Source organism: Amblyraja radiata, chromosome 2 (genome assembly GCF_010909765.2).
Source record: "Amblyraja radiata isolate CabotCenter1 chromosome 2, sAmbRad1.1.pri, whole genome shotgun sequence".
NCBI classification, from domain to species: Eukaryota; Metazoa; Chordata; class Chondrichthyes; order Rajiformes; family Rajidae; genus Amblyraja; species Amblyraja radiata.
The window spans coordinates 57,818,104-57,842,235 of record NC_045957.1 but is presented as its reverse complement, the minus strand read 5'-3'; the positions used below and the strand labels follow the sequence as shown (position 1 = coordinate 57,842,235).

General features: G+C 39.2%; 1 protein-coding gene across 1 annotated transcript in view; it reads left to right on the top strand.

Moving 5' to 3' along the window:
* The window catches only part of azi2 (5-azacytidine induced 2), a 61,007-nt gene extending 37,698 nt beyond the window's left edge, over positions 1 to 23,309 (top strand). Inside the window, exons 7-8 of the mRNA XM_033047229.1 lie at positions 11,787 to 11,911; positions 20,572 to 23,309. Coding sequence (XP_032903120.1) covers positions 11,787 to 11,911; positions 20,572 to 20,975 — 529 coding nt within the window. The 3' untranslated portion in view covers positions 20,976 to 23,309. The remainder of the gene's footprint in view (positions 1 to 11,786; positions 11,912 to 20,571) is intronic.
* Positions 23,310 to 24,132: the final 823 nt, after the last annotated feature.

Below are 24,132 nucleotides of genomic sequence, written 5' to 3'. Positions count from 1 at the left end.
CGCGCCAGCGTCCACTCTCCCTTCACGGCAGCCATCTTGGACAAAGACTAACAGGATTACGTAGAGACAGAAAATCATCCCCCCACAATGATTACCACTGTGGGGGAAGGCACAATGTCCAGTCCCCAACCCGAAGTTCACCCAAAGTCAGGCCTGCCACCGCAGTTGCCTCTACGGAGGCCCGATGTTCGTGGCCGTTCTCACCGGGTGGTCTTGCCCCGGCGTCGGGAGAGTCCTCTCAGCGGCTGGGCCACCTGGAACGGCCGCTTCCAAGCTGTAGACCGCGGCTACCGAAGCCGACAAGGCCGTGCCGGTTTGGAACTCCCAGGCTCCCGATGTTGAAATCGGCGCTGCCCGCTCTGCTCCGCAGACCCGCAGCCCGGAGTTGTTGCTCTCGGCAGTCCAGCTCATCGGAGCTCCAGCATGTCGCTCCAGCGCGGCGACCCAGGCAAGGCATCGCCCGCTCCGCTCCACGATAGCGCTCCAGCGCTGTGCCGCCACCGAGGCCGAGGTGCTGGGCGGTCCCCGCCAGGAAACGGCGCTCCAAGCCCGCTGGTAGGCCGCGAGGACGGGTCGACGGGCAGTCCGGAGAAAAAGCTGCCTCACCGACCAGGTAGGGACCTAGAAATAAAATTGCCCCCTACCCCCCACATTTAAAACGTCAATTTCTCCAAACGGACGAGACAGGACTAACTAAAAAACTTTTTTAAAAAGCGAGTTTAACGGACGGCTGCTGGTTAGCAGCCGTTCCTCCAAGATGGCTCCTCCTCCGTGAATAACCCTTTATTTAAACCATCTCTTATTGATAAGACATATAACCAATGGGAAAGTCTCGGAATTAGAAGGATCGGGGATATGTACGAAATGGGAAACCTGCTATCATTCCAACAATTACAATTAAAATTTAAATTGAAAAACAATCAATATTTTAAATATCTTCAGATTTGCGATTTCATGAAAAAATATATACAAGGATATCAAAAAATAACCTCTGAAGTATTGGAAGAAGCAATGAATATTGAAGCTGACTCACAAAAATTAATATCATATTTATATAATAGTATTCTAAATATAGACCTACCATCGACAGAGGTACTTAGAGAAGAGTGGGAACGGGAACTAATGATAAAAATCACGAAGGTTACATGGGAAAAATACTTGATATATATTCACAAATGTTCAATTAATGTAAGACATAATCTAATTCAATTTAAAATTGTACATAGATTATATTATTCAAAAACAAGATTGAACAAATGTTATCCAAATATATCCGCCACTTGTGATAAATGTCTAGCCCAAAATGCAACTATAACACACTCCTTAGTTTCCTGCATAAAATTTTATAGATTTTGGAATGATATTTTTGAAATATTTACAAAATCATTCAAGACAAGAATGGAACCTAATACTGAAATTATTATATTTGGCGTAATGGAAGATGGGAATAAATTGAACACATCTCAAAATCTATTCTTTAACTATGGTTTAATAATAGCAAAAAAATTAATACTTAAATTTTGGAAGGGTACCTCAATACCAACGCTTAAAATGTGGATTGCAAGTATGTTGGACACGGCTCATCTTGAGGAAATGCGATTCCTCCTAATGGATAAATCAGACCAATTCATAACGAGTTGGTCTCCATTCGTCGTTTTTTTGGAATCATATGGTGCAACACAATTGTAAAAAATAACTGTTTCAGGACTGGACGAGGGTTGGTCAAGATTATATTACTCGTTTTCTTTCTTCACACACTATATATTTCACATCTTTCTATCCTTTACTATCTAACTTCTTTTTCTTATTCTAATCTTTTTTCAATGTAACAAAAAAAAAAGAAGTTGTACATAAAATGCATTATGAAAATATATATTAGGCACTTTGGTGCCATATGATTGTACTTCTAATAAAATAAAAAAAATTTAAAATAAAAAGGTGGTGTTGCTGGCTGATGATGCTGGCTGCCTTTTTGACACAGTGACTCCTGTAGATCATGGGCCAAGTATTCATCGCATGTATAGATCTGCTTTCTATCATCTGCATCATCTTGGTCACTGGAGCAGAACTCGTGAGCAACCTTATTCTCTGGGAAACAGGCAGTAAGTAGTGCTGCTCCTGTCCTGGCTGCAACTTATTTGTGGCTCACCACTACAGATCTCACCGTTAAGTTGACCTTTAAATTACATATGTTACCTGTATCTGACCTGGTGGGGTGTTAAATTAAATGACTGACCGTGTTGCTTCATCATTACTTTTCTTGCTCTTCTGTTATTTGACTGGGTTGGAGATCCTTGCTATCTAAAAGAGTAAACCACAAAAATGGTGTAAGAAGGAAGTGGTGGAGGGGGAATTAAGAGGGTATTAAGAGGTGTTTGCTTGCACCATCTGCATCTTGTAGGTTGGGAGTTTGTGGTTGAGGGGGAGGTGGGATGTGAGAAGAAGGATTAGGCATAAAGCTATTGTTTTGTCCCTGTTTTCTAGCCAATAGATCAGTGGTGGCTGCTCTATTACTGGGAGCAATATCTCCACCATATAAACAAAATATGTAGCCATATCTATCCCTCATTGATTCTACCTCTGATTATGTTCCACATCGACCTCTGAGAAAGAGGTGTGTGTCGGTGATATTGTGCAACATGTGTGGGAGAATGTGTCTGCCCTGAGAGTGTGTGCAATGTGGGTGTGAGGCTTGCAAAACTGTTAAGTGCTGGTTGATAAAGATTATTGGTAGGTGATTGATGGGAATGTGGTGAATTAATCAATTGGTGGGATATGGCATTTGAGGATGGATTCGCATATTTTTATAATGTGCTGAAGTCATTAAATTTCTTGTCGAACTGAAGCCAGGTGCCAAGGATTAAAATCACAGTTGTGTCTGTAACATAGCAAAGATGAGCGGGAAGCCAGAGGATTGTGTTGTGTTCTATAACACAGCAAAGATGAGCGGGAAGCCAGAGGATTGGGAAACTTTTAAAGAGCAACAAAGGCAATACGGGGAGAAAATATGAGGTATGGAGGTAAGCTAGCCAAGAATATCAAGGAGGATAGTAAAATTTTGGTATGTGAAGAGGAAAAAATTAGTTAAGACAAATGTGGGTCCCTTGAAGACAAAAATAGGTGAATTTATTATGGGGAACAAGGAAATGGGGGACGAGTTGAACAGGAACTTTGGATCTGTCTTCACTAAGGAAGACACAAACAATCTCCCAGATGTACTCGTGGCCAGAGGACTTAGGGTGACGGAGGAACCTAAGGAAATTCACATTAGGCAGGAAATGGTATTGGGTAGACTGATGCGACTGAAGGCTGATAAATCCCCAGGACCTGATGGTCTGCATCCCAGGGTACTTAAGGAAGTGGCTCTAGAAATCATGGACGCATTGGTGATCATTTTCCAATGTTCTATAGATTCAGGATCAGTTCCTGTCGATTGGGTAGCTAATGTTATCCCACTTTTTAAGAAAGGAGGGAGAGGGAAAACAGGGAATTATAGACCAGTTAGCCTGACATCTGTGGTTGGGAGGATGCTGGGGATAATTATAAAAGATGAAATAGCGGCACATTTGGATAGCAGTAACAGAATCTGTCTGAGTCAGCATTGATTTACGAAGGGAAAATCATGCTTGACTAATGTGTGGTGTGGCGGCACCTATCAGCAGCAGCTCGACTACAGTCCGTCTGTCTTTTTAAAAAGTAGGAAAAGGGGGACGGTCCTGTGGCAGTTCGGCGGCACTTGCAGTGCCAGGGATCCGGGTTCCATCCTGGCTGCGGATGAGTCGAGGGTCTGTGTGCGTGCAGCTGCTGAGAATGTCTCTTCGCCGGTCCAGTCTCCGTCTCCCACTCGCATCTTCCCCTTCTATCTCGCTGTTACACCCTGCTTTCCCGCTACCTGGCACCCCCATTCCTCAGATTAAATATATTTTTACACAAATCGCTTTTTCTTTATAGCGAGTGACCTTTAACAAATCCTATGATTCCTTGCGTTTTTCGGAATACCGAACTCGCTTATTGGGGGTAGGGTACTGACATGGATAGAAAATTGGTTGGCAGACAGGAAACAGAGTTGGGATTAACGGGTTCCTTTTAGAATGGCAGGCAGTGACTAGCGGGGTACCGCAAGGCTCGGTGCTTGGACCGCAGCTATTTACAATATACATTAATGATTTAGATGATGGGATTAAAAGTAACATTAGCAAATTTGCAGATGACACAAAGCTGGGTGGCAGTGTGAACTGTGAGGAGGATGCTATGAGGATGCAGGGTAACTTCGACAGGTTGGGTGAGTGGGCAGATGCAATTTAATGTTGATAAATGTGAGGTTATCCACTTTGGTGCCAAGAACAGGAAGGCAGATTATTATCTGAATGGTGTCAAGTTAGGAAGAGGGGAAGTACAACGAGATCTGGGTGTCCTTGTTCATCAGTCACTGAAAGTAAGCATGCAGGTACAGCAGGCAGTGGAGAAAGCGAATGGCATGTTGGCCTTCATAACAAGAGGAGTTGAGTAAAGGAGCAAAGAGTTCTGTAGTTGTAAATAGCCCTAGTGAGACCACACCTGGAGTATTTTGTGCAGTTTTGGTTTCCAAATTTGAGGAAGGATATTCTTGCTATTGAGGGAGTACAGCGTCAGTTCACGAGGTTAATTCCCGGGATGGTGGGACTGTCATATGTTGAAAGAATGGAGCGACTGGGCTTGTATACACTGGAATTTAGGATGAGAGAGTATCTTATTGAAACATATAAGATTATTAAGGGATTGGACACGCTAGAGGCAGGAAACATGTTCCTGATGTTGGAGTTCAGAACCAGCGGCCACAGTTTAAGAATAATAGGCCTGTCCCACATATGCAACTTTTCCGGCGACTGCCGGCACCCGTCATAGGTCGTGGAAAGTCGGTGAAAATTTCAACATGTTGAAAATTCAGCGGTGACCAAAAAGACACTACGACACTTTGGGCGACTGAGGAGACTACTCACGACCATACAGGCAACACCCTGGCAACATGTCGCAGGGTGAAGCCTGTATGGTCATGAGTAGTCGCCCAAAGAGTCGTACCTTGTTCTGCTCGCCGGTGGATTTTCAACATGTTGAAATTTTCCGGCGACCTGCAACAGCCTATGACAGGTGCCTGAAAGTCGCCGGAAAAGTCGCATGTGCGGTTGGCCATTTAGAATGGAGATGAGAAACTTTTTCACCCAGAGAGTTGTGAATCTGTGGAATTCTCTGCCTCAGAAGGCAGTGGAGGCCAATTCTCTGGTTGCTTTCAAGAGGGAGTTAGATAGAACTCTTGAAGATATAGGGAGAAGGCGGGAACGGGGTACTGATTGTGGATGATCAGCCATGATAGTGAATGGCGGTGCTGGCTCGAAGGGCTGAATGGTCTACTCCTGCACCTATTGTCTATTGTTTTGCTGTTTTTGCAGATTTCATCCAGAGATGTTCTTAGGTCCGTGTAGGTAGACCACATCTCTGGTCCTCTCCACCTCTTATGCCATAGTTTTCAATGCATTATTGCATAACATTGGCGACTGTTTGCTTCCATGTTGTACTACCGCAGAAATAATCAGTTTCGTTTACTTTTTGATTAAATTCTCATCACATTTTCTTTTAGCAACAATGCACTCCCCTTTGAAGCTTAGGGTGACAAAATAGTCCAGGCAAGATTTTCTGGTTCTAGTTACTCATTGCATTGACTCTCTGAAGAGCACATTGCCAATTAATACTTCTCTATATTGGGACAAATTGCAGCAATTTTGCAAACCAGCATAAGTTTTGCATTGTGCTTCCATCAAAAGCAATGAGCACGGGTTAATGGTGTATCTAGCTTATTGATTGTGTACAGGCACTGTAACAATTATTTATAATGATTATTGGCAATTTGAAAGAAGAAAGATCAAAAAGTTAAAATGCAGACATGGGCTGTTAAGTAGAAGTGTCACCCATGACATGAATGTACCAGGTGATGACCATCTCCAACATGAGGGAATTTAACTATCTACCCTTAACATTTGAGGTTCTCTTGACCATCCATATTCTGGCCAGAAACTCAATTGGACCAGTCACATAAATAGCATTACTACAACAGTAGGTCAGAAGTTGGGTAGAGTCAAAGAGTGATACAGTGTGGAAACAGGTCCTTCGTCCCAACTTGCCCACTAGGTAGGATAAGGGCAGCAGGTGAAGAGGAACACTCTACGATCTGTAAGTTACACATCCTCTTGACTTGGAAATACCTTGCTGGTCTTTTATTGTCACTGAGTCTAAATTCTGAAATTCCCCCGCCCCCCCCCCAACAATACTGGATGTACCTTCACCAGATTAACGCAATAGTTCAAGAACCTTGCTTCAGACCACCTTCCCAAGGAGGATTGGATGGTTGGTAAGTCCTTGTCAGGCACACACATCTTGAAAACAAAATGGAATTAATCATTGCTTTTACATTTTGAAGATGCACTTCTGACATTCTGGAAAGTCTTATCATTGATACTCTGTCAGTGACGTTCAGACCTCATTTTTATATATGTACTAGACCAGTCTGAGGGGAGGCCTGGACCCCAATGCAACCCGTTCCCCCATGTAATATTCCCCACTCATCCATAGCCCCCCCATGAGAGGCCTGGTCCCCCAATGCAACCTGTTCCCCAACATAAGATTCCACCACTCCCCTGCCTCCCCCAGCACTGGACTTAAAAAAAAATTACAATTGCACTTCCCCAGCTCTTCCAATGTTACAAATACCTATGAGAGAGAGAGGAGCAAGTGTTACCAAACTTCTGAATTCACTGGGGTGGAACCCTCTCCAAGACAGACGTAAAGCTCACCATTTGACCTGTCTTTACAAAATGTTAAATGGTCAGCTCGACATAGATTACCAAACCTACACCGAACCCAAACCTTTTAGGAGCAGGAGGCATTTGATCCAATTTGAGATACCAGCTACCAAGATAGATGTGTACAGCAATTCATTCTTCCCCCGCACAATTAAAGCATGGAATAGTCTTCACCCTACCATAGTTATCCAACCAGACGTAACTAAATTTAAGGTGGCTCTTTTTCTCTAAGAACCATTTTTTGCTTGAGTTCTCCCTCCGCCATCTCCAGTTTAAATTCCATTTGGAATATTTTGGAGGACCAAGAACCAAGAAGAATTCCAATTCCACTTCCCCTGGCCCCTCTCCTCCTGTGTTGCCAGGAACACAAATAAGTGTTCTATGATGGCAACATTGTTGCAAATGTTGGGTGGAGGACTGTGAGATTCCATTCAGGTGAAAACTTGGTGGAAGCACAGAGTGTTCCTGGATTGCAACTTCCAAGTGTGTTGGAAACTGGGGCAGCAAGGATTTAACAGTGAAAATCTTTTTAAAGTTGGCTTTTTTAAACCTTAAATATCAATAACGTGAAATATAACATAAAATCTGAAGGAAACTTGACAAGGGCGACGAGGGAAAAAGCTAAGTAACGTTGTGCAAACATTTTAGCGCTACCGTGTACCGTTTTGGCGTAGATACGATCTCACACACGCGCACACACAAACAAGACTTTTAATAGTATACTAGACCAACTGGAGCCCTGTCACACAGGAGGCCTGGTACCCCAACGCAATATTCCACCACTAACCCGTAGCCCGCATGGGAGGCGTGGTCCCCCAACTCGACCCATTCCCAATGTAAGATTTCACCACTCCGCTGCCTCGCCCAGCACTGGACTTTCAAATAAATTCCAATTGCACTTCCCCTGCCTGCTGCAGCACTTCCAATTGCAACACCAATTGACCCTCCCCCTAGATAGATGTAGATACATTTAATATTATTAAATATGGTAGCTGTGTAGTGTTTACATTATTGGTCTGGTATCTCTGAAATCCGAGTTCAAGTCCTGATTTCAAGTTGACATAATTGGAATTGAATTGCACTCAATAACCTATAAATTTTTTTGAATAAGCAAATCTTTGTAAAACAATAACTTGTTCATTAATATCCAATTTTTAAAAAATAGGATGGATTTGTGATTGGTTTCTGGTAAACTTATTTGTAGCAGTAATTGTTGATTAATAACATTAACTGTCAAAAAAAATTTGACATTGCCAATTCTGAATTTGTGTGAAAAAAACATATCATTAGTGATATATATGCTCCCTCTTCTGAAGAGGACTTTAAAATGAAACCCTTGTGCGCTCTCATTCGGCTGTGAAAGATCCCATTGCACTATTTTGATGGAGCTGGGCAATTAATGGTGATGTTTTATTGAATGCCATTTAATATTAAAACAGATTACCCATTCATTATCATATTGCTATTCTTAGGAATGAGCAGTGTTCAAATTGGATGCTATATATTTTTTTACAGTAATGAATATACTTCTGAAGTATTCTATTTTCTATTGTGTTTTGCACTGTGGGATTTTTGAAATGCAATTAGGTGAATGAACTTTTTTTAATCATAGGTAATTATATGTGTTACCTCTAGAAGGAGCTCAAACATTGAAAATATCTAATTTTATTACTTTTCCATTTAGTGAAATAATATTTGTAAAGATTTAAAGTGTAAAGATAGATCAAATTATGTCAGCATATTGCATTCAGTACACCTTTGGTAAAGCTATTTGCCTCTTGCTGCTTTTTAGTGTTTTATAGAGCAGTGTCTAATATTTGAAGTGCGGATATCTCCTTTCAATCAAACAAATTTACTTCAACTTCTAGCTGTGCCGTTTGAATTACAAGAGTGTTAAATGTTTGATAATTTTGAGTTCATCAGCCTTGTTTTATTTTTTAGCAGCATTGCTCAGCGTATGTAAACAATAGAATTTGCATCATCAGCATTGTCTTGTATCCTACATTGTCATTAAAAACGTTTACATGCTTCTTTTCAGTTACTGTTTCTACCATTATATTTCTCATTTAAATATCTTGGAGAAGTTGAAACATTTTAATTGACCCTCTTTTTAGATTTGTAATTTCTCTTCCATTGATATTTTTTTAGTTTAAAACATTTAATAATATGTCCATTTCAACAAATTATTTCCTATTTTTATAAATATTTAACTATAATCCTTTAACTCGGTTATGAATAGAATTGTACTTGTAATCCCAAGTCTGTGTGTTGCTGAACTGAGCTGTGGTCGACTGGAGACATGCATGCAAAGGTTTTGTGTCACTGTTGAAATTTGGAAAACTACAGCATTAGCAGTGCAAATCGCCAAATGGCTTCTGTGCTATAATTTCCATGATATTTGTATATCACATTGATTAACAGAGGCTGAAAATACTCTGCTATGTTCTTTAATTGATGATAGTTTTGAATAAGTTACAAAAAAGAAAGTGTTTTCAGCTTTGACCTTCCAACTTTATGATCACAATTAATATACCACGTTAAGAAGATGCATTTTTGCTGTCACATGATTGAAAGTGTGTGTGTGTGTGTTCACACGTCACCATGATCTGTAGACTATAGGCAGGAATGTTCTTCCAGTTACTCTGCGGAATAGTGGTGGTACCAGACCAATTAGCCTACAAACCTGTACGTCTGGAGTAGTAGGAGGAAACCCACAATTCTGGAGAAAACCCGTGCAGGTCACAGGGAGAATGTACAAACTCCGTCCAGACAAGCACCCGTAATCAGGATTGAACCCGCGTCTCTGGTGCTGTAAGGCAGCAACTCTACCCCTCTCCCACCATGCCACCATGCTATTGTTTTTGAAAATTTCCAGACCCTCCTACATGACTTGCTGTCAAAGGGAAGATCTAAGAATTAGTTTGGAATTTCTTGCACTCTTAACAATTCTAAAGGTTAGAACAGTGCATCTTGCATAATGCACCCACTCAACTGCTTTGGCAGCTTTGAAATAACCTTGGTAAACCGTATCAGCAGTAGGAGGCAGTCAATTTTCTGACTTTTTTTAATGTTATCTCATTTGTGAAAACCTTATTTGTAAACCTGGCAAAAGGAAAACTGCTCTTAAAACAAGACACAAAAAGTCAGCCACTTGCCATTTATTTACCTGTACACACTTTGTGGAAGTGGGAACACAGCAATCCAGGCACCAACTGTGGAAAAAGAAATAGAGTTAACATTTCAGATTTTTTTTTTGCCTGATTATTGAGGAGTTCACAAAATAATTTGGATCAGATCACAACTCTGGTTTGTTTGCAAGAGTATGACAGAGGCTTTTCGACAAACTCTTTAACTTTATTTACCTTTCCATGGATGAAGCCTGCTTCACTCAGAATTGCGAGCATTTTCAAATTTTATTTCCGATTTCTGGATCTTTTAAAAATAATATTTACTATAGTTTCTGTAGTTGTAGTAGTGAATCTTGAATCTCCTGTTAGTTTCTTGCTGGTTCTACTGAGGCATGGAATAATGGAGTGGTTTACAACATTATAGCACATTAGAGAAATAAATTGTGATTTAAGGAGCTAATTTGTCTCGAGTGCCATGATCAATTCATGCAACAGGCTATCCCCATCTTACGAAATTTCCGTTGCAGGGAACTATTCGTAACCTTTTTTTTCATAAATTGGAAATTAATTAAAAAAAACTATGGGAGAGGATCACAACAAATAGCTGTGACCGTGAGTGAACCAGTGCAGGAAGCAAGTCTGCTTGGCTTGACCTAGCCCCCAGATGCTATGGATGTCCATAGATTGGACTTTCCTAATCCAGGGAGGATTTGGATTTAAGGTATTGGAAAAATGCAAAAGGACCCCCAATGTAATTTAGGAATGTTTTGAGTCTGCATAGTTATATTATGATAAACAATGAGAGGTTAGTGACTATTGGTCGTATTATATCTTTCTAATATGTTTTAGTTGTGAGAAAGGGAGGAAGCAAATTCAATATGCTTGCAGGTAGAAAATAGCTTTGGTCCTTTGATAGTGAACTAAAAATTGATTTTCTAAATATGGATGAAACTTTGTTGATGTAGCAATGCTAGTTTGTAGAACTTGATCACCTCTTTCCAGTAAACAGTGGGTGCAGACTGAAGAAGAAACTGAAGTGCAATGTTTAGATTTGTTCTTAAATTTGTAGACAGATTTTAGTTGACTGAGTAATTTTTATTATGTAATTAGCATTTCTGTTGTGGTTCTTGTGATTCTGTTCTTTTACTCCCTAAGGATCTACAGTTTCTATTCTTTAATTTCTATTTACTTTCCCTTCAAAGTATATGAGTATGTGCTGAGACCAGCGACTCGTTCTCTGTAGTAAATGTGTAATGTAGGAGTTAAACTTGTAAAACAGGCACAATATAAATGTAGAATTATCCACAACATTAAAAACTGGATTCCAAACTAATCTCAATATTGTATCTAATTACTGCTATGATTTGATTCAGTAACTGACTACATTTAATTTTCTATCTGTACTTTACATATTTATTCATGTTTACAATTGATTCCAAGGTAACAGAAAATGGATGGTCACTGCAAATCATTGTTAAATATTGGGTTTTCTTGCCTTGGGCAAGGAAAACGAGTTGCAGAAATTAAATATGTATCCATTGTTTCTCTATTGTTGAGTGTATTATGATGTAAACATTTGAGCCGTGAAGAGCATATCTGAAAATTATTTTATTTTATAAGGATAAAAAAATAGACTATACTTTTGACAACCAATAATCTCCTCAAAAATTCTTCTAGTTCAGTTATTTCTCAAAAAAATTATGAAGTACTGTTCCTGAGACTTTTTTTCCAAATGTTTATCATGACAACAATTTCATTTTATAGCTATGATGTATTGTTTTGTAGTTTAGTTTTAACAATGTATTTTTTTTTTTTTACATTTTAGAGAAGTTGGTCTGCAAAAGCCATACCAGGATCTGAAGAGAGAAATGTCTAATTTACATTTGGTGACAAAAACGCAAACTGAGCTTCTGCAAAAACTGTTAGCCACACACAGCTCAACAAAGAATGGTAAGTAGTGTGTGTGGAGGGGAAATGGACTACCTTTAACCACTGACTTCATCCATGCCAATAAAAGAGCTGCTATCAAATACTACCACATCAACATCTCATAAGCTGTTAAGTCTGAATATATAAATTACTGTCTGTCCTTCATATAGATTAGGTCTGGCTTTCTTTTGCTGATAAGCTTCACACATAAAGGTGTTGCTCATGCACAACAAAATGTTCTCTACTTTGTTTTGTTCCCCTTTTGCCTTATCCTCCAAAGCTACAAACTACTCGTGTCAAACAAAGCTGATGTGCAACCTAAACCATTTTGTAGCATCTTTGATGTTCAATCTTTCAATTTACAGGAAAATAAAATAAACCCACAAATTGAAAGTCGGTGCAAAACTAATTGCTTTTATGTTTAAAAATTATCCTAAAGAAAGCCCGAAATTGCTCTACATTGGAGCTAAATCATAATTTTAATTTTATTCCAGCAATTTTACTAACATAGGTTTCTTGCCACAGCAGAATTGGTCATATGAGCATTAATGCATTTTATCTTTAGTCATGAAATAGGTGAGAACCATTGTGCTTTTATTTAAATTAGTTAATTTTTTAGAAAATATATTTTCCTGGATTCATTTGTCAATTTTTTACAATTTACTTCAAGATTATATTGTCTTCACAAAGGAACAATTCATTTAATTAAAATGCTTATTGTTATACTTTTTCTTGCATGAGAGAAATAATTTAAAATGGAAAATATTTGAACAATATTACTTAAGATATCAAGATAGATTCAATATTTATGATGTATTTGTTCAAGACTCTGCTTTTTAGTTTTGTGTTATCTTGGAACAAATGTATGGAAATTCAGTCTTGCAAGATGTCTTTATTCTATTAGGTTATGGCTGTTAATATCTCATTCCAGCTTGCTTGCATGTGCTTCATATTCCTTGATGCTCTTGACCAGCGAGGAACTTGATTTCAAAATGTTTAATTTGCTGAACATCCACAGCCTTGTACAAAAGTGAATTCCAGATTTCTTCTGCAGTTTTTGTGCAAAATGGGCTGCTTTCATTCCAAAATGAACAGGTTTTAATTTTAAGGAAATATTGCCTTGTTTTTAATTTAATTTATTTTTGTTTAGAGACACAGTGTGGAAACTGGCTTTATAGCCCACCGAGTGTGCCAAACCTGCAGTCACCCACACACTAGTTCTATCCTACACAATAGGAACAATTTACAGAAGCCTATGAACCTGCACTTCTTTGGAATGTGGGATCAACCAGAAATCCAGAGAAACCACACATGGTCACAGGGAGAACGTACAAATTCGGAACACGCACAGTTAGGGTTGAGCCCAGGTCTCTGGTGCTGTAAGGCAGCAACTCTACCACTGTGCCACCCACTAGAGAAACCAATTTCTCTGTATTATATTCAATTGAATCCTGAAATCATTTAAAGATCGCTTCTCCAGTTCCTGCTGCACTCTAATCCTTAATAGAGATTGGGCTATCTCTTCAGCACCTCCCAAGCAAGACAGCTAGATGTAGAAAAGCAGCAAATAAATGTTCGCAATTAAGTTCTCCGTATTGTTCTCTGTATAGAAATATATTACTATTCCTACACATTGATTGGTCAGAATAATGGAAGTCCCTTTTGCATCATGTAAACTGTAGTGGTTTACCATCATCTTTATAGACAATAGGTGCAGGAGTAGGCCATTCGGCCCTTCGTCCAGTACCGCCATTCAATGTGATCATGGCTGATCATCCTTAATCAGTACCCCGTTCCTGCCTTCTCCCCATATCCCCTGACTCTGCTATTTTTAAGAGCCCTATCTAGCTCTCTCTTGAAAGCATCCAGAGAACCTGCCTCCATTGCCCTATGAGGCAGAGAATTCCACAGACTCGCCACTCTCTGTGAGAAAAAGTGTTTCCTCGTCTCCCTTCTAAATGGCTTACTTTTTATTCTTAAACTGTGGCCCCTGGTTCTGGACTCCCCCAACATCGGGAACATGTTTCCTGCCTCTAGCGTGTCCAAACCCTTAACAATCTTATATGTTTCAATGAGATATCCTCTCATCCTTCTAAACTCCAGAGTGTACAAGCCCAGCTGCTCCATTCTCTCTTACATTAGAGACGGTCAATAAATGCTGTCCTTGGAATCACGACCTACAACTGAAAGGAAAACAAGCCATGTTTATATATTTAGTACCAGTTTATTAACCTTATAAACTTTAATCTCATTCTGATGAATCTGTGTAGAATGATCATTCTTGATCAAATGCAAAATGTTCTAGTGGAAAACAACAAATCCCACTGCTTACAACGGACATGTTGCTCTATTGCGATTTGCTCATTATGAGAAGGTGAAACTACTACTTATTTTAACATCATCATTCTTGTATGTGGAGGAGGCAGAGGCCCTAAATGCAGTGTGAATGTTTTGGAAATGGGAAGGATGCAAACAACAACTAGGTTAAATAGCATCTCCTCTTGATTGGCCAGTGCATTGATGCTAATACAGAGGTCTACATTTACAGCCTATCCTTAATAGTGCTTCTCATAAGGTTACTCCCACTATAATGTTGGGAAAAAAGTTCAAGTATATACAAATATTAGAGGTCAGGATGGTGTATGATTTTTGAGGTGGACCTACAGCTCTCGTCCTTTGTAAAAATGAGGTCAGGATTAGAAGATGCTGTGGATGTAGCCATTGATTAACAGGAGGCTTTGAGAGGCTAGTTATGCAACTCATTAAATCCATTCTACCAAACAATTTAACCGCTGCAGTTCACCTTGCGCCACAACAGGTCTATGGGTGATGCCTAGCTCTACACTCTCCCCTTGGATAGCTGGATAAGAAAGACACCTACGTCAGACTCCTATTCATAGACTACAGCTCTGCCTTTAACACCATTATCCCATCCAAGCTCATTAATATATTCGCGGGACTGGGAGTCCGTGCTCTTCTCTCCAACTGGATTCTCGACTTCCTGAACAACAGATCTGAATTAGTGAGGATAGCGGACAAATCGAGACCCTCGTGACCTGGTGTCAAGACAGCAACCTTTCTCTCAATGTCAGCAAGACAAAGGAGCTGGTGATCAACTTCAGAAAGCGAATCGGTGCACATATACCCCGGTTTGCATTGACTGTGCCGAAATAGAGATGGTAGAAAGCTTCAAATTCCGAGGAGTAAATATCACCAATGACTTCTCCTGGACCACCCACATTGAAGCAATGGCCAAGAAAGCACACCAATGACTCTACTTGCTTAAAAGGCTTCGGAAGTGTGGCATGTCCCCAACAACCCTCACGTACCTCTACAGATGTGCCATAGAAAGCATTTTATCAGGATACATCGCAGCTTGGTTGGGAACAGCTCCATCCAAGACCGCAAAAAAGTGCAGAGAATTGTGGATGCAAACCAACCTCCCTTTCATTGACTCCATTTACATCTTGTGCTGCCTCGGCTAGGCCAGCAGCATAATCCTAGGACGAGTTGGACCCTGGCCTCTCCCTCTTCTCTCCTCTCCCATCGGGCAAAAGGTAGAGAAGTGTGAAAACACACAACTCTAGATTCAGAGACAGTTTGTTCCCAGCTGTTATCAAGCAACTGAATCATCCTACCAACAACTAGAGAGTAGTTCTGAACTACTGTCTACCTCATTGGAGACTCTCAAGACTATTTTTGATCAGACTTCACTAGTTTTATTTTGCACTAAATGTTATTCACATTATTCCCTCTATTATGTATCTGTACACTGTGGATGACTTGATTGTAATCATGTATTGCCTTTCCTCTTACTGGTTAGCACGGAACAAAAACTTTTCACTGTACCTTGGTACACGTGACAATAAACTAAACTCAGTTACTGGCATCAGGATACCAAGCTTATTGCCTATTCGTGCTGCCACAGAATCTGTGTGGCTTATCCAGTTATGATTCTGGGCAATGGTAAAGTCAAGATTGTTAGTAGTGGGAGACTCTGTATCATTGAATACAGGCATTGTCCACTTCGATTTTTGAAGTGTTGAGAAGGAGTATGAATATTTAGCAGTTATTGTTGAGTCTCCCAATTTTTTAAACTACATCTGCAGTTTCTTGTGTCGAACAGAAGAGACACCACCCTCCCATGAGATACTTGGCATGAGAGTAATCATTTGCCATTTGAAATAAAGAAGATAAGTAACCTGTCACATTCATGCCTGTTTTAATCAATGGTTCAGATTTGCGAGCTTCCACACAACATACACAACATATCTGGAATAATGTCGTAAAACAGTTTTCCCATTTTCAGCCAAGACATGCACTAAACAACTGACTTCAGCGGATAAACGAGAGTGATTGCCCCTTGAAATTACAGAAACATTGACCAAGTATGGAGTGCAGTAGCCCTGAAAAAACTGATGTCAATGAGTATCAGTTTTATCAAAGCTCTTCTCTCTTGTGAATGATTAAAAAAATGGGACAGAGTTAAAATGTTGGGCGAAGACACAGAGCAGATGTCAGATAAAACAGTTTGAGACAAATCATTATAATCTGGAATAATACTTTTAAAAGAGATGGAAACAGCATTAATCAGGGTTTTCAAAAGGGAACTGTGACTAGTGGTGTGCCTCAGAGTTTAATGCTGGACCCATTGCTGTTTTTCATCTATATAAATTATTTGGATGAGAACGTACGAGGCATGATTAGTAACTTTGATGACACGAATGTAGGTGGTATTGTAGTTAGTGAAGATGATCGTCAAAAATTGCAGCAGATCTTGATCAGTTGGGGAGGTGGGCTGAGGAACGGTTGATGGAGTTTAATGCAGAGACGTGTGAGGTATTGCATTTTGGGAGTCTAACAAGTGAATGGCAGGGAACAGGCCAGCGCAGTAGAGTGGAGTGATCTAAGGGTGCAATTAAATAGTAAGTAGTGTCACAGGTAGATAGGGTGGACAAGAAAGCTTTTGGCACATTGGCCTTTATCAGACAGAGTATTGAACATTGAAGTTGAAAGGTCATGTTACAGTTGTACAAGACATTGGTGAGGCCACATTTTGAGTATTGTGTTCAGTTTTTGTCACCCTGTTGGAAAGCTATTTAGGCTGTGGGCCGAGCATCAAAAATGTGTCTAGTAATAGGATTTTGTGACCCAAGTCACCAAACTACTTGAAACTTTCACATATTGTGTAACATTTTTTATATAAATCACCCCTGAAACTCGATATGAAGAAGACTTGCACATTTTTATTAAATTAGAGAAAAACCGGAAAAATGTCGGGAATTTTTTAGTCCAATCAAAGCACATTTAACATTGTCTGCCAGTTGGCCAATCACGCGCTTTGTTTCAGGCTAGCACACAAAATGGCTGAGGGGGCTTCACAGATGCCTGTTTTACTGGAGATTCCGATGTGTTGTTCTGTGGAATAAATGTCGTGGAAACTTGCAGCAGGTAATTGTATTTAGTGGGAAAAGCATTAAAAAGGCTGAAGAAAGTGCTGCGGTGGAGACCTGTATGGACTATCTGTATGGACTTTAATTAATTTAATTGCACCATTTTATAATGTGAATAAATTCATTCATTCCTTATTCATTCATTCACTCACTCACTTACTTACTCACTCACTTATTCATTCATTCATTCATTCATTCATTCATTCATGAAATTGAGGGCCTAAACTATAACACAGTCAATTAAACATTGTCACTAATGCCAGTCTGTTGTAGAGTAATAAGTCTTTAACAGCTAATCTCGGAGCTGCCTGCGAAAACTTACCGGGAAAAAGTGCTCCGACCGCGGGGCCTAGGTACTCGCGGTAAAGTGAAGCCGCGGTCTCAATTAATAAGCAGCCGATTCACGATCGCGGAGCCACGGATCATCTCCGCGGGCGGGGGGGGGGGGGGGGGGGGGTAGGCTGTACATAGTGCCGTCTGTAGCGGTCGTTTTCAGACCCCGATAACGGGAGAAAAATGGAGGGATATCGATCGCTATTTACCGCGAGTACCTAGGCCCCGCGATCGAAGCACTTTTTCCCGGTAAGTTTTCGCAGGCAGCTCCGAGATTAGCTGTTAAAGACTTATTACTCTACTACAGGCTGGCATTAGTGACAATGTTTAATTGACAGTGTTATAGTTTAGGCCCTCAATTTCATGAATGAATGAGTGAGTGAGTGAGTGAGTGAGTGAGTGAATGAATAAGGAACTAATTAATTAATTAATTAATTTATTCACATTATAAAATGGTGCAATTAAATTAATTAAAGTCCATACAGATAGATTTTCATAAATTCAGACTTTAGTCTTACCTTTTAGTTAGAGTTGATTCATGGGGGCCTTCTTTGTGTTCCAGCACATCAGCAGGGACTTTGAAGGCTTTCTTGCACTTTAATCCACTTCGCAGCACTTTCTTCAGCCTTTTTAATGCTTTTCCCACTAAATACAAATACCTGCTGCAAGTTTCCACGACATTTATTCCACAGAACAACACATCTCCAGTAAAACAGGCATCTGTGAAGCCCCCTCAGCCATTTTGTGTGCTAGCCTGAAACAAAGCGCGTGATTGGCCAACTGGCAGACAACTCAATGTTAAACGTGCTTTGATTGGACTAAAAAATACCCGACATTTTTCCGGTTTTTCTCTAATTTAATAAAAATGTGCATGTCTTCTTCATATCGAGTTTCAGGGGTGATTTAAATAAAATTTTTACACAATATGTCAAAATTTCATGTAGTTTGGTGACTTGGGTCACGAAACTGCAGAATAAAGCTCCTCGGCCCACAGCCTAATTGTTAAGCTGGAAAGGATGCAGAGAAGATTTACAAGGATGTTACCAGGACTCCAGGCCTGAGCTACAGTGAGAGGTTGAGCAGGCTAGGACTTTATTTCTTGGAGCGCATGAGGATGAGGGGTGATTTTAAAGAAGTGTACAAGGTCAAAAGTGGAATAGTTAAGGTAAATGCATACTTACCCAGAGTAGGGGGATTAAGAACCACAGGTTTAAGGTGAGGACGGTAAGATTTAATATGAACCCGAGGGATAACTTTTTTAACACAAAGGGTGGTAGGTATATGGAATGAGTTACTGGAGGAGGTAGTTGAGGCAGGTACCATCACAACAGGTACATGGATAGGATAGGTTTAGAGGATATGCTATCGAATTCGACAGGGATGCTATCGAGTTCGGCAGTGAAACCACACCAACACGTGCAGTGGGGTGAACACACGTGATAAGTTTTATTTACAGTGACAAAGTTCAGGACTGCAGGAGAGTGCTATCTCCCATCATCACGGCACATGATCTCACTGCAAATTTTATTTGCATTTCATTGATTCAGTTTCAGCTTTGCTGCTTTTTGAAAGTGAGAGGAGATGGACTTAAAATTCCATTCCAGTCCCTCAAGGCACCCTTTTGGATCATCTTCTTCACTGCACAACACGAGTCCCTTTTGACCTGGACTGGGGGTAAAGATGTAAAGATCCTCTTGGCACCTTGTGGCTCCATGATAAAGGGTGCAAAATCCTAGGCGAAGAGATGATCCAGAGCTGCTTTGTACAACTTACGATGAATAAGTGCCATGAATTTTAAAGTGCTTGTTGGAGCAGTGTACTGCTTGTCTTTCACATACTGCTTCATTCAATGAGGTTTTATCCTGTTTTTACAGTCCCCTATCCTAGGATTGTGAAACCCCATTATTTCAGTTAGAATTAAACCATTAAAAAGGAAACACTAAATATTCATCAGGTCAGGGAGCGTCTATGGACAGAGAAGCAGATTTAATATTTTGGCTGGATAACCTTTCAGCAAAACCCATCAAACCTTTCATCAGGCACCTTGTCTATTGCTACTGCATATACGACTCATTCTGAGCAATATAACCATTACCTTTATTCTGTTAATCCTGACTTCCATCTATAGGCCTGGTTAACAAAAATAAATCTTCTTGCTTGGTAGTTTGGACATCTGTACTTTTCATTTTGTTTTGGCAAAATATCATTATTGCCTATCCATTGCACCATCTGCTTCCACCTCTATAATAAGACCCCTGCCTCCGTGTAAGGGTTTGTACTTAAGCATTTAACATTCTAAAAATTCTACTGGCCAGTTCTTCAGCTTCTATCCAACATAAGTTTCGTTTATCCAAAAATCTACGATCCTTTCCCAAACAACTTTCTTTTTGCCCTCTAGCACCTCTCAATGTCACTGTTTTTTAAATCCTATAACCCTCTGAGAATCCTGTTTACATAGTCACACAGCACGGAAACTGACTTTTTAGCCCAACTCATCTATGTTGATGAAGATGAGCACAGCAAGGGTCAGCAAGGGCCCTTTTATGAAAAAAAAACCTGATTTAGGTTTTGTTTTCACCATCAAACGCTCAAAAAAAAGTCTTGCCAATATTTAACTTGTTTTAATATTTTTGTCAGTTATATATGGAATTTGATTTAAAGGGACCTTACTCTATCCCATTAAACAAAGTTTATTTCAATTATACATTGTATATGTCTGATATGTATATGTCTGATATTTTAAAATGTTTTCTTTCATACAGCTGCAAGCAGAACATTTGCTTATCTCTTCTGTCAAATTGAAAATTTCTAAAGGCTTGTGGGTGGGAATGAAATAAAAATCGACTGATTAAAATTGCTTTGTAATTAATGTTTTTCTGTTTTCTACCTACTCAGTTCAAAACCTAGATGACCTGTCACTTGACTCTGGAAAACTGGAGCTGAATTCTTCGGGGGCAATGTATCAGGCACTGCATCCGTCATCAAAGGAGGCCGATGAGAAAAATTCAAAATTTGCCACAACTCACCATTTTCATCAGGATACAGCGCCTTTTTGTGACCAAGGAGAGTTCCTTGTACCATGGGCAAACTCAAGGCCCACTCCCGTTGGCAGTGCTGCATTGGAAGAAAAAGTTTCTTGTAGAAAGGGCTCAATTGATGATAACTCGTGGGTTTTTCCTAACCCACCATTGGGCAATCCTAGTAATGCAGCATTCTGGAAAACTGGAAATACACCTGGCTCTTCGGCTATGAAAATACCTGTTGTGAATATTCGTGATCCATTTTTGTTCCGAAGCTGAGCTATATAATTTGTGAATAATAGGAAATTCTATTTGTAAAGTATTTTTAAAATGCTGATTTAAAATAAGTGGATTAGTTGGTGATAGCATTTGCTGATGCTTTTTAAATTTTATTTCTGAATTCAGAAAGTAAACAATTTGACAGTAGCTGATAATCTTTTAGAATGCACCAAGCTTCAGAAATACTATAGTGAATTTTCTTTCTTCAACTAATAATCCATCTGTATATCGAACAAAAATGGTATGGAAATAAGTGTTTATATTCTGAACCTTCGTTAAGGCACATCTGTGAGTATGGGAAATGCTGCTGAAATTCTCCAACGGCTTTAATAAAGTTCAAAGGAAAATGTATATTATGTGATAAATTCAAATCTGCAGATCTTATTTGCTAAATGTTTGATAGTATGTAAATGAAACATGCATACTCTTTAGAAGTAGACTTTATTCCATGAAGAAATGCATTTTACTTGACATTTTTGCACTAATTTCACTACTGGTTATTTTTGAATTCTTCTTAAAGTGCCTCCATATTTTTTGTAAATACTATTTTTAGAAGAAGAAGCTCCTAACCTCTGTGCCAATCTCACCAAAAACATTACAAATAGTTGCTTTGGAAATAAAATTAAACATTTAGTTTTTTGTGAAGGTTGTATATTAGTCTATTTTTGTTTTGTGCATTAACATTTAAAAACTGTTGTGTAATCTGTTAGCTTGGCCAGAACAATTCCTTCTCTCTGAATGAGATCCCTTGGGAATATAATGATATGTTCCCATGGCATTTCTTTGGATTTTGAGACACTGAAGAGTCCCAATGTTGGAGTGGAAGTGCGTGGGTGGGGGGGGGGGGGGGGGGTAATAATGTATAGGTGGGTGGATTGTGAGGTGGTAGATTTCTTCCATGATCTACACCTGGCTTCTTTGTGCTACTAATACATCAATATAGTGTAACAGTACCTCCAAGTGTTTCTTCTGCACTCTAAATGGTCATGGATTCTGAAGACTCACTTGGAATTTTGCAATTTTTTTCAATACGTTTCGAGAATATCCTTGAATCTTTTCATCTGTCACCTTGTAATTTCCTTCTGTAGTTTTATGTTTGATCTGCAGAGCCTGATGAAAGGCATACATTGAATTGATTCACAACCATCTTAAAACTGCAATTTGTCTCTGTTTCCTGCTGATTTTCTTTGTGTAAAAGAAAACCCCAAAATAAGTTGATTGATGGGTTTTTTTGTTTTGTTTTACCTGTTCTTTGTTTAGTGGAGTGGGAATGAAAGAGCATTGTAGTATTAGTTGATTATGATACCTCAAACTTTCTCTGAATTAACTAGCATGTCTAAGCTACCAGACAAATCAAAGTGAGGATAAATACCCATTTGGAAAAGGGATAATTGGCCATGAATTTGTCTGCAGTTGCATTTAGTATCTCATCGAAGAGAAAACATTGCAGATGCCAACCTGAATCTAATTGAATTCCATGGAAGGTTAACAAGGTAGACCAATTGAAATACAATTAACTAAAATTAAAGCATATATAGATCATTCTGTTTCTGTAGTTGTGAAAATCCCTATTTAAGGAAACAGAGCAATGCACTTGCAATCAAATTGTAGACATCTCTGACCAGGCTGAATTTCCACATACCAATAATTAAAGTATGATTGTAAACTATCAATGAAAAGTGTTCTAAGTTTAATATTAAAATGCTCTTCCAGTTCAATTTGTTGAGAATTTGTACGGTAACTTGGCATATTTTGCTGAAACTATTTTTCCTTATTTAAGTTGCTGTATTGCTATAATTTGCAGTGCAAAGCATCAACTTGCTCTTATTAAATAATTATTATTTCCATTTTCAATCATTAGTAGAATATAAAATGAAACTGAATTAAAATTAAATTTCAATTATGATCCAAATTATTTATTTACCTGTCCGATGCAATGATCTCCTTCAGATCACTTGTAGAACATAACCTGGCACTTGTGTTTCATTATGAGACACAGTTGTATATGTATTGTTATATATTGGTTAAATAAATTACTAAATATTTTTAAAGCCATGATGTTATTTCTTTGGATTCTGGGGAGGGATTACTACTATTTTGCTTCCTTATATATCTTGTGTAGGTGACATTGGTGTTGCCTGTAAATATAGTTATCTGTTTAAATCTTTCCTTGTTGAGCCATTATTTTATTTTTAAATGAATTTGACAATGCAGAAAAGAGGAATTGGCTGTATTTACTAGTACCAGCAAAGTTTCAATGTTTGTTCTTTTGGTTTCTTGCCGTTTATTTATGCTTCTTAAAACTGTTGATAATAAAACACCCCACATTCCCCAGCCAGTTGTGAAATCGTTATTCATGCATTCCACCTTTCATTTTTTCCATATAATTACAATCATATATGTTTTTGGAGAGAGAAAAAGAAATCCAAGTGTGCACCATTCATAATAGTTTTTATTTTGGTTTAAGTCAATTTTGTATGGGAGTTGCATTGAATTGGATCGTAAACCATGCAATGTAGATGTTCAGCTGCTATTTCGGGCATGATGACTGGAGCCTTTTGCAAATTGGAAACAAAAACCATATATTTCATTATGAATGAATAAGTTTATTGGCCAAGTATTCACATACAAGGAATTTGCCTTGATGCTCTGCCTGCAAGTGACAACATGACATACAGTGACAGTTAGGAACATCATGTGAATTATCGATAAAACATGTGAATTAAATAAAATACCAGAGCAAAAGGAGGTTACAGATTTTTTGTTACTACTCGTGGGGAAAAAAACTTTTTATGTCGGTGTGGCAGCTTTGGCAGTCTGGAGTCATCTTCCAGAGGGAAGTGATTCAAAGCGTTTGTGGCCAGGGTGAGAGGGGTCAGAGATATAGACTAGATTGGTTTATGCATGTGAACCAATCATAGTAGAATAGCATCACTAACCCCACCATACTGTATGATTCATACTAACGCCCACTTCCTACACTAGTCAGTCTTGGAAGTGGTCATGATGAACTAACAGCTAACGACCTGCTGTACCGTTATAATATGGGTACTGATTGAAGATGATCTTGAACTTCAGATTGTGGAAATTACATATTTACATGGTGTCAGAAGTGGGATGCGAACCCATGCCTCCAGTTGGAGACTTTGTTCCCACA